The sequence below is a fragment of the Sardina pilchardus genome, chromosome 9 (assembly GCF_963854185.1).
Source record: "Sardina pilchardus chromosome 9, fSarPil1.1, whole genome shotgun sequence".
In the NCBI taxonomy this organism is placed as follows: Eukaryota; Metazoa; Chordata; class Actinopteri; order Clupeiformes; family Clupeidae; genus Sardina; species Sardina pilchardus.
In genome coordinates this window covers 11,964,923-11,975,768 of record NC_085002.1, presented here as the reverse complement: position 1 = coordinate 11,975,768, position 10,846 = coordinate 11,964,923, and the positions used below count along the sequence as shown (strand labels likewise).

General features: G+C 41.1%; 1 protein-coding gene across 3 annotated transcripts; it reads left to right on the top strand.

The window, feature by feature from the left end:
* The first annotated feature begins 1,438 nt into the window (after positions 1-1,438).
* LOC134092733 (uncharacterized) lies at positions 1,439-10,595 on the top strand. Of its 3 annotated transcripts, none has more exons than XM_062545779.1 (9): positions 1,439-1,566; positions 1,767-1,978; positions 6,624-6,944; positions 7,046-7,126; positions 7,498-7,611; positions 7,826-7,872; positions 9,003-9,086; positions 9,408-9,497; positions 9,862-10,595. In XM_062545779.1, exons 2-9 carry the CDS (start codon positions 1,852-1,854, stop codon positions 9,898-9,900), a joined length of 903 nt encoding a protein of 300 aa, XP_062401763.1. In that variant the 5' UTR covers positions 1,439-1,566; positions 1,767-1,851; the 3' UTR covers positions 9,901-10,595. The 3 variants fall into 3 exon arrangements, with proteins under 3 accessions (XP_062401763.1, XP_062401765.1, XP_062401764.1); XM_062545780.1 differs by having other exon boundaries at positions 1,479-1,607; XM_062545781.1 differs by lacking the exon at positions 9,408-9,497.
* Positions 10,596-10,846: the final 251 nt, after the last annotated feature.

Sequence of the window (10,846 nt, the reverse complement as noted above, 5' to 3'; positions counted from 1 at the left end):
AAGAGAGATGATGTGCCTCGCATATGTGAGTTTTGTCTGTGTGGACTACAGGCCTACAGTCTAATCTTTGCACAAGGTACAAGTGTGTCAAAAATCTACTGGCTTGGCAAGAGTGGTCCAAATAAGTTATAACTTACGTAAGCACAGATATGTGTTTTTTATCGTATTATTAGGAAAAAGGAAGTTAGAATGAGGTTAACAACATTCTCACTTTGACAGAGTTACATCATAAAAAATAGTTTTCTGTGTTTTTCTTATTTACAAGAAAAGGACACAGTCTTGTCAAAACATGTACAGTATCTCATAAAATTGAGTACACCCCTTATATTTCTGCAAATATGTTATTATTTCTTTTCATGGGAGAGCAGTGAAGAGATTACACTTTGATACAATATAAAGCATTGAGTTTACAGCTTGTATAACAGTGTAAATGTGCTGTCCCCTCAAAATAACTCAACACACAGCCATTAATGTCTAAACCGCTGGCAACAAAAGTGAGTACACCCCCAAGTTCACCAGTGGTCGTCTTGGAGGTGTGTTTGGGTCGTTATCATGTTGGAATACCTCCCTACTTTCAGTTTCTGGAGGGGGATCATGCTCTGCTTCACTATGTCACAGTACATGTTGGCATTCATGGTTCCCTCAATGAACTGTAGCTCCCCAGTTGGCAGCACCCATGCAGGTCCAGGCCATGACAGTCCCACCATCATGCTTCACTGCAAGACACTTTTGTGTCTGCACTCCTCACCTGTTGTTGCCACACGCTTGACAGCATCTGAACCAGTCTTGATCTCATCAGACCACCGGACATGGTTTCAGTCTGCTTGTCTTCAGCAAACCGTTTGCAGGCTTTCTTGTGCATTATCTTTGGTAGAGGCTTCCTTCTGCGACGACAGCCATGCAGACCAATTTCATGCCGTGTATGGAGTATGTTCTGAGCACTGACAGACTGACCCCACCCCTTTAACCTCTGTAGCAATGTTGGCAGCACTCATATTATGTCTGTTTTCCAAAGACAAGCTCTGGATATGACGGTGAGCATGTGCACTCAACTTCTTTGGTCGACCATGGCAAGATTTTCTAAATACGCACCCCTAACCGCACCCAAGCACCCCCACATTTTTTTCCGTTTAATCTCTTCCTAAAAGCCCAGCATTACACAGTCCTTAAACTGGTGTTTTGTGAGTACTGTTTCTCAGGCTAGGTTAGTCTTTTGAATGTGCTGACCCCTCTGCTCAGTTGTGGTCAGGGTTTCTCACTTCTCTTTCTTGCTGGTTTTGCTAGCATGAAAGAGCACAATTTCCTGAGAACAGCATGTCTGTTTAAAGCTCAACTACATCTCTGAGTGCTGATGCTGCTGATGTCACTCCAAGAGAGCTAGCTCCATTTCCTCATCTTGTGTTCCAGATCCACCTCTTCTCTACTGTACATACTCATAGTATAGAGTTAGAAGAGTTAAGGACCTGCAGTGTTAAGGACACATTTTCAATCAGCATGGGGAGTCTCCCTCAATAGAGCCCTCGAAGATAGCTCTCGTTTCAGAGTTCAGATGGAAGCAGATGACAGGTAAACAAGGCAGATTAAACCCACTGGAGATTATCAATCGGGTATGCATTCAACATAGCCTACTTATCTTACACATATTGAAAGTGTTTGTATAGTTTCTGACAGTGATGGCATCGTTGTTGTTTTTAGGGAGTTCAGTTGAAAGCAAAACTTTATTTGTGTATTGCTCTCCTCATACACTTATTCCACTCCGTTTTCAGGAGATGGTGATGAAAGATGAATCCAGTGAGAGGTCTAAAGTGACTACATGAGAAGGAAGGATGTGTAAATCCTCTGTACACATGTATGACCATTAGAGCTGCCAACACCCTTGGTGTGTGTGAGAGAAACTCTAAACAGCAAAGACAACTATCAGAAAAAATGCAGTGGATAATTTTGCTCTCCTTCAGCTACATGGTCAGAATTGCAACAGGTGAGTTACAACACCTAACACCAGACTGAATTATGACATTCCAGAATAGTCTCTTAATTCATCACTATACTAGTCATACATTTCAGAGTGTATATTTTATAGTCTATGCCTATGGTGTATAGGTATTGCTGTGTTGCTTTCCTTACAGGGAGTGAAATCTCATTAAACCGTTTGTATTAGCAGTACTTATCTCCCTCAACAATGGAATTCTCTTCTCTGATTGGCTGATGGGGTGGCCATTAACTTCGTATAACCTGCTACCTTTGAAGTAGTTCCCGTATCACACTTGAATATTAATTCGCCAAACTCGTTCCGAAGTTTAAATGAACTGTCACGTTACATTCAAGCTGAAATACAGACGTGCAGAACCATAGTAACATTGTAGCATATGACGGAGGTGGATTGTAGCTAGTTGGATGCCATGTAGGCTATAAAAGTAGCGATCTTTCAAAGTTAAAGTTAATCAGAATCCTGGGATATGCCCGCTTGACAACGGGAGAGATAGAACTAACGACTGGCTTTTGGCCGTAGCAACCAGCCATTTAGAACTAACGACTGGCTTTTGGCCATAGCAACCATCCATTTAGAACTAGTAACGGCAGTTTTGTCCTGCAAGTAGAAAGTTGATATGTGGCGGAAAGTAGTCCCAAAGTCAAGACAGTTTTAGCGATGTTAACGGACGCAACGGTGGAATAAAACTATGTTCTAAATATACAGGTTATGAATACAAACGGGAGATAAGCGGGATAACGGCCTTCGAGGTCGACCGGTTCGATGGAAATAATGGCACGGCGGAGGTAACTCCGTCTCCGTGCTTCGCACGTCGCCGGAGTTCTAGACCTCCACCCAAGCGGCAACATTCTAAACTGAACAATGAAGCCTACCCGGAAGTTCGAAAAACTGCAATACCTCGAAAATCCGCTGGGCACTGGTCCCAAAACAGAGCAAATTTCCATAGACGCCCATGTTAAAATGTCCGTTTTCACGGCGTAAATTCGTGTTTTTAAAGCCTGGTCCCATGGACTTTTATTGTATTTTTCGGTAGTTTCCCGGTCCCTGACAACTGTGAGGGGGGTGAATTTTTTTCTAACTCGTTAGTTTGGATCGCATTTGGATATAAAAAAGTAATGACGTCGTCAACTTGATTGACAGCTGACCAATGTCGAGGTTGACGTTGCCAGCCGAGTGGACGTCTCAGCCGTGATCCTGAATCTTCATCACCGTATCCTCTCTGAACATTTTTATTGAAATATCTCTGCTGTTAACTGTACTAACCGACACCAGAAGAGGACATCACTCTAGTTTTCCGGTAAGTGACATTCCACTATTATTTCACGTAGCTGCTAGCTTATGTGAACGTTAGCCTTAGCATCAGTAGCAAGCTAACGTTAGCATAAATCGCTAGGACAAATTAGCGTCTGTGGTATGTCTCTGGTTTAACCTACCGCAAACATGCTGGCTTACTATCGGAAATCCCCACGTAAGTGTAACATTAAGGAAGTAATGAACTAATTTGCTTATTGTTGAAACCTAATGGCAGAAGCACCCACAAACATTCATTTAAGAAATGTAGTGAAAACCGCTGTTGTGAGTTAACTTCATGTTAATGTTACTAGCCCAGGTACTTGAGTTAGCTGTAATCAACAAACAGACTGTGTAAGGGTAACATATGTGTTTTCTTCAAAAAACCTTTAGGGAATACTTAGTCTGTTGTCAATTTACAGCCTCGGTTGTTGCATTTAAGATCACAACGTTTGTGAAGACATTAACCTAAGCCGAAGATTCCTCAATCCTCACATGAAACGGCTTGCTTTCTTCTTGCTGAGGTGAACCGCTATGAACCTGACTGTATAGCAGCTACTTTGAACACGGGAGCTGTGATAACGAGCGACATCTAGTCAACATACCATTGTCAGTTATAGGTTAGACACAAGGAAACAAAAGTGTACTGTAACATATGCGTGTGCCAAATCAATATATGCAACACAAGAACAGACTGATATGTCCCACATTGGAGTGTAATTCAAATAATTTGATTATAACAATGATTAACAATCTACCATTCTTGCCTGTGTCAAGTTTCTCTTTAGGTGATCCAGCCAGGCTGAACCAGTGGGTGCTGAACATGAGGAGCTGGCTCCTAACAGTTCTCGACCAGTGACAACTTCTGATTTCAAAGACTCTTCACCAGCAGACCCCTTCATGATTACCTTATTTACATCTGAGTTTGCAAAGCAGTCTATATACTGACTATTTACTAGCTTACAACATTGTGTTATTTACCTGTAATGCTCAAGACATAAGTAAAAATGCAAATGTACTTCCGCATCTGGGTCTTTAATTCAACCTACTGATTGTTTTTGCTCCCACTGCAATTTAATCGTAAATATTTGACAGCATAGACAAAACTGGTTTGACACAAGTTAAATGTAGGTCACAGTTGACCAGAAAAGTCCCATAAACATTTGTGTTTTTATTTTCAACTTCAGTGCCATCAACAGTAATTTTGTTAATGAACAGACATTGGTTTTGACATAAGTAAAGGAAAGGGTGTAACAGTCCATCAGTCCATCAGTATCAGTAACAGCATCTCTTAGAAAAGTTCCATAACCATTTGTAAGTGCAAGTTCAGTGCCATCAAAATGCAGGTTGCCTACTGAATTCGGCTGGATACAGACATTCAACAATATTTTAAAAATATTCATTGCCCCAGACAGATTAACCTGGTCTCTAAGAAACAATGCAAAGTTGTGTGGATGGGGCATGAGACCCAACACAAAGCTGCTGTTCACCCATACTCGATCTTCTTGGGGTTTGTGGATCCCCATCGATGACGCAGATATGATAATGGTCATGTGGGGGGGATGGAGATCACACAGGTTCTGCTTCATCTCTGCGGCAAAATCCACTCTTCGGGGACTAGGCAAAAAGGAGAAGGATGCTATGCCACCTCAGTCGACCCCAGCCAAGCCATTTCACCTGCATTTGGTCCCAGGTTAGAGCTCAGGGACCTCCTTGCCACCTCCTCTCCACAGCAAACATAGCAGTCTTCAATGATCCACACATTAGGTACTGCCAAAATAGAAAGGTAAACATTTAATTACATTCATACCTGTGTAACCTACAATGAAATGCAATACAAGTACAACACAAGTGTCAACTAACAACACTTGTAATCACCAGTATTCACGAGTGTGATTTTGACAGTAAAATTACAAATTGTGCAAATCATTGCTCTAAAATTGTATTTAGTTTTACTCATTGCATAATCCATAACACAACACCCTTGTATATTCATTGTTTTCATTAGGTCCCTTTCCACAGGTGTATAAAATCAAGCACCTTGACTATGCATGCAGACAGCATGGTGTTTGATTAATACACCTGTGGAAAGGGACCTGATGAAACCCATGATTATTGCTAAAACATAAAACACATCAATGATGTACAACTAATACTAGACTAAGATTTTGTCAATAACTTGACGGAATAAAGCGAGCTTGATGTTGACATAAATTATTGTTAATGTTACAATGAAATGACCGCCACATTCATGTCTCAGGATCATGCGTTTCAACGTTTCATAACTACATTACCAATAATAAAATGAGAACAGAGATGGGTAACGTTAATCACTAAAGCTAAAGATCAATGTATCTGTAGTGGAGTCTAACTTTCTCTATCGTTTATTGTAAATAGGGTAACGTAACGTTAACAGCTAGCTTATTTCACCTGCTAGAAGGCGCAAACACAACTCCGTTCATTATAGTAGGCTAACTTGTTAGCAGCACTAACTATTCACATGAGTTTACCCGGTTAGCTTGCAGGATACATAATCATAAGATGTCTGAACACATGCCTTTAAGAGACATACATGAACACGGTTCAACTTACCAGCAAATTCAGGTGGGTTAGACTCAGTCTTCGACTTCGGTGGCTTCGCAGTAAACGTAGCAGTAGCCAAGCTTGCCAGTCTCGTAACGTATTAGCTGCTTAGCTGAACAAGCCGAGCAGAACAGAACACCTGTTGGGCTCAGTTTCGCACAAAGCCCGCCCTTTCACCCATTTGATTGGATTGGCAAGAATGTGGGCGTGGTTAGGATTTCCCAACGTTTCCCAAGATGGCGCCGCCCATACCCCCCATAAACGGCTTCATTTGAGTTCTTCAGAAATCTATGGGTGACGTCACAGACGCTTTGTCCATATTTTTTACAGTCTATGCCTCCACCTAGCCATTATTTCCATCGAACCGGTCACCTCGTCGGCCGTTATCCCTTACATATCAGTACCCTGAGCTAGATGTCCTGCAAAGTGGTGCAAAACATGTTTGTTTCCATCTTCTCTATCCCCTGCTGCAACGTTTATGTATGTAAATGAGCGTGCATGTATGCGCTTGTGTTTGTGTTCTTCTCTGTCCGTGAGTTTCCGCTAGTGAGTGTGTGTGGTGGGGCTAATGGTGTGTGGTTTTGTGTGTGTGTGTCTCTGTGCCTGCATTTACATGTGTGTATGTGCAGTGTGCACTTATGAGTATGTGGGTAATGGTGTGTGACACACACACACACACACACACAGACACACACACACACACACAAAGACAAGCAAATATGCTTTAGACCATATTTGGTAAGTGTCATGTTTCTTCCAGGATGCTCTCTAATGGAAAAGGACACAACATATGAGATTGTGAAAAGCTCAGGAGAATCTGCCCTGCTGCCCTGCTCCTGTTCTCCTCTGCATGCCAAACCTGAGAGAGTGATATGGGATGTCAAACGGAAAGGGTATCCATACAGATCATCCATTGAAATACCCATCACAAGTGGACCCTACAGTGGCAGAGTTCAAATGTTTAACCAACATTCACCAGGAAATGCTTCTCTGCTAATATCAGACCTGACTGAGGAGGACCAGGGAACATATAGGTGCTATCTTAATGGAGAGGTCAAGAGAATTCACCTCCTGATCAAAGGTCAAAATTTTCCTATGTTTTATCGTCTGATTATTGACGGTTTTAGTCATGACCACAACGTTAGTGGTCCTTTTATTAAAATGTATTTCTTTCTCTCACAGATCTTCATCCGATATTACCAACAAGCACGTCTACACCTAAAGCACCACCTAAATCACAAACAACAGTAACTATAGATAAAGGTGTGTCCCTTTAGCAACTTTTTCAAAAGCAGATGCTTTTGTCCAAAGCCACTTAGCCTACAGATACCTAGTTGTGGATTGTCTTATTACACATTTTATTATATATTTTAAATATTATATAAAAGCTCAGGAGAATCTGCCCTGCTGCCCTGCTCCTGTTCTCTGCATGTCAAAGCTGAGAGTGATATGAGATTTTACGCTTTCCAGCTTTACTTCTGCTGCTGGTGCTATTGTCTTGTCTTGTGTTAACATGTTTAGATTGTATTTCCAGACACACTGTCTGATGGCAAAGCATGTACAGTACACAATAACCTGCAGCAACAGCAGCAGCTCTGTCCTCTGTTCACACTGACTCCTGGGTTTATTTACAGATATAGTGAAGAATGGAGGAGGTGAAACACCTCTTTACGTCTTCATCTTTGTAGCTGTGCTGCTGTTGTTACTGCCGCTAGGAGGAGTCATATTCCTGTATATGAGACACAAAGGTAGGATCACACACACACACACACACACACACACACACACACACACACACACACACACACACACACACACGTACCTTGCCTGAATACACCTCTCCCAAAACACAGAGAGAGAGAGAGAGAGAGAGAGAGATGTGCTTATGATGTCAGGCAAATGCACACACAGAAATATCAATAGAAACATCTTTTAATTGCAAAACGTGATTTGTTCCATTAGGCCAAAAAGGAGGAAGTACACAGTCAGGAGGAATGCAGGAGCGAAATGTAAGTTAAAGTTGTTTTTTTTGTGCTTTTTTTATTGGATGTGTCTGTGCATGTGGGTATGTGATACACATTGTGGCCATGTAACTTCCTCTTTGTTTTCACTTGGTGAAAACAAAATCGACTGGTTGTATTTGTTCATCGAAAATATCATAGAACTGTTCTGATCAGCTAGATAGAACAGCAATAACAGAACTGAACTGAAGGTGACTTTAATCAGCGAACACACAAAAAAGATAGCCTTTAAAAATTCAAAAGAGGAGACCCTCAAAAAATCCAAAAATACAGCAGTTGAGAGTCACAAAATGGGCTACAGGTTTGAGTTCAAAAAGGCAGAAACCTAAGAAACAGGCTTTGTTACCATCGCTCGATAACAACACAGCTCTGGAGGACTCTAGACAGAGTGACAAACAGGGGAAGAGGCACAGAATGTAACAGAGATGAAACTCAGAACAGCGGGCAGTAATGAGAGCTGTAGACAACCGGTGAGGACAAGGACCAGGGAGACGTTCATAACATGTCAACGGCTCCATCTAGTGGTCTTATCTGGGAGGGACAGAAACCTCATGTCATGTATACTCATACAGTAGTCTTATGTTGATCACTCTTACTGTAAATTTAAGTCAGGGCAGAGCCATGGAACCGTCTTCATCCGTTCTTGTGAGGGCAGTGCATTTCCACAGCTCTCCCCCTTCCCCCAAAGCAACAGTAATAAGACATATAGATAGAAAATGATGTTGTGCAGTACCATTATCACTGAGAATCATAATGTTTAAAGTCTGGGCTGGCAGTATCAGTGCTGCATCTGAGACATTCCTGCTGTGAATGTGAATACACACATGTATCAGCGACGCTGACCCCACCGTCAGGCCGCAGTGATGGGACACACACACACCACAGAAACTCAATCAGGCGCAAGCTCAGCAACAGCTAAGAGAAAAGAAACACTTCAAATGCAGTCTGTCTATGTTTCTCTCTCATTCACTAAAGTGACTGCTAGTTGTTGCTGTTGGTAACACACACACACACACACACACACACACACACACACACACACACACACACACTCACACAGTAAGTAGTGATGCTGTGTAAAAAGCGTGCTCTAATGCTGTGATGTGTCTTGTCTGTAGAATGATTCCTCATATGAAGCTCTTCAGCATCGCTACAATGCAGAACAAATGTACTCAACCATTGGGCAGAATGCTGGGGTCCAGGTGGGTGCATCTGTCTATCACTCTGTGTGTGTGTGTGTGTGTGTGTGTGTGTGTGTGTGTGTGTGTGTGTGTGTGTGTGTGTGTGTGTGTGTGTGTGTGTGTGTGAGAAACTCCTTCATGGCCTAAAATACTATCAAATGCATTATACAGCTCTGTAATGCACAGATTGTTATACAGCATAATTTTCTTGTTTATTTTAAACCAAAGTCACAATTTTTTTTATAGGATAATTTAGTCACATCATAATTATTAATTATTCAATCTAAAAGTCTATACCCCGGTATTCTATATAAAAGTCTATATTCTGTGTCTTGTCTGTAGAATGAAGCCTCATCAACGTATGAAGCTCTTCAGCATCACCACAATGCAGAACAAATGTACTCAACCATTGGGCAGAATGCTGGGGTCCAGGTGGGTGCATCTGTCTATCACTGTGTGTGTGTGTGCGTGTGTGTGTGTGTGTGTGTGTGTGTGTGTGTGTGTGTGTGTGTGTGTGTGTGTGTGTGTATGTGTATGTGTGTGTTTATTTTTATTCTATTTGTTTGCATATCTTTCTTTCAGAATCTTTTTAATGTAAAAGATACTTGGATATCAAAGTCATACGGTTACGATATGCATCTTGTGCACATCACTGTTAGATCCACTAAAAGATCATGGGTACATATAAGTAATAGAAATATAAATCTGTTTGGAATATTTAGTATTTTATTTTAATGTTTGAGTATGTACATGTATGTTTAACTTTATTGTTGTGATGGACTGGATTGTGTTTTAGGCCACTGCTGCAGATTATGAAAATCCGAGTTCAGATTGATGTTCCTGCATGATTCAGCAGATGGCGCCATCTCAACTCACCCCTCAGCAGTATGTTGCATCTCAACTCCCCCCTCAGCAGTTATGTATAAAGGTATATGTGGTGCAAAAGTCACGAGCACATTTAACTGCAGATTTCGCATTCGCACACTAAAGTCACAAATGTGTAACCGTACATTTGAAGTTGTACATATTTTTTTCATACCTTGTTAACACAAAATAGGGCTACGGGTTCACGAATCCGTTTTACAAGTTCACAAAACCGTTTTACAGATACACGAATTCTCACCTGTGCATCACAAGTTCCTGGCCTCATCCCCTCGAGACTTTTGCCCCATTTACACTGCAACGATTGGGGCAAAACACATTCGCACATCCGTGTTTCATAGTCTGAGAACATGCACAACATTCGTGCATTTGTAAACCCAAATGTGAACTAATGCAACAGAAGTTGTGCATTTGCGAAATATTTTCTCATTAATAAAAGTCTTACATGACTACAAGTGAATTGATACGAGCCTGTTAGCCCTGTGCTGAAAATAGAAAATGTGTCATATTGCATGACGCAGTTTAGCACAGGATATGGAGGGATGGTGTAATGTTGGATTTTTATCTTTTGCTGAAACTGTCCCATGCTTTAAAAAAAAAAAAAAAAAAAAAAAAACAGGAAGTTACTGAGACTTGTATGACTGCTGTTAGTCTACTTGTTAAATTAAAGGACAACTAAAAATAAAGAACTGTTTTATGCAGTACAGAGTTGCTTCATGTGAATTATTCTTGGGATGAAATGGAGATCTGTTTAGAAAAGTAATGAATAGATTAAAATGACTAGACCGTTAATCTGTCTATCAAATAGAATGATTGTTACCATCTTAATCAATAACCAACAACTGTTAAACCGTTATAATGGCAGTACAGTGATTAATTTTGTTCCTCCGGCCATTTGT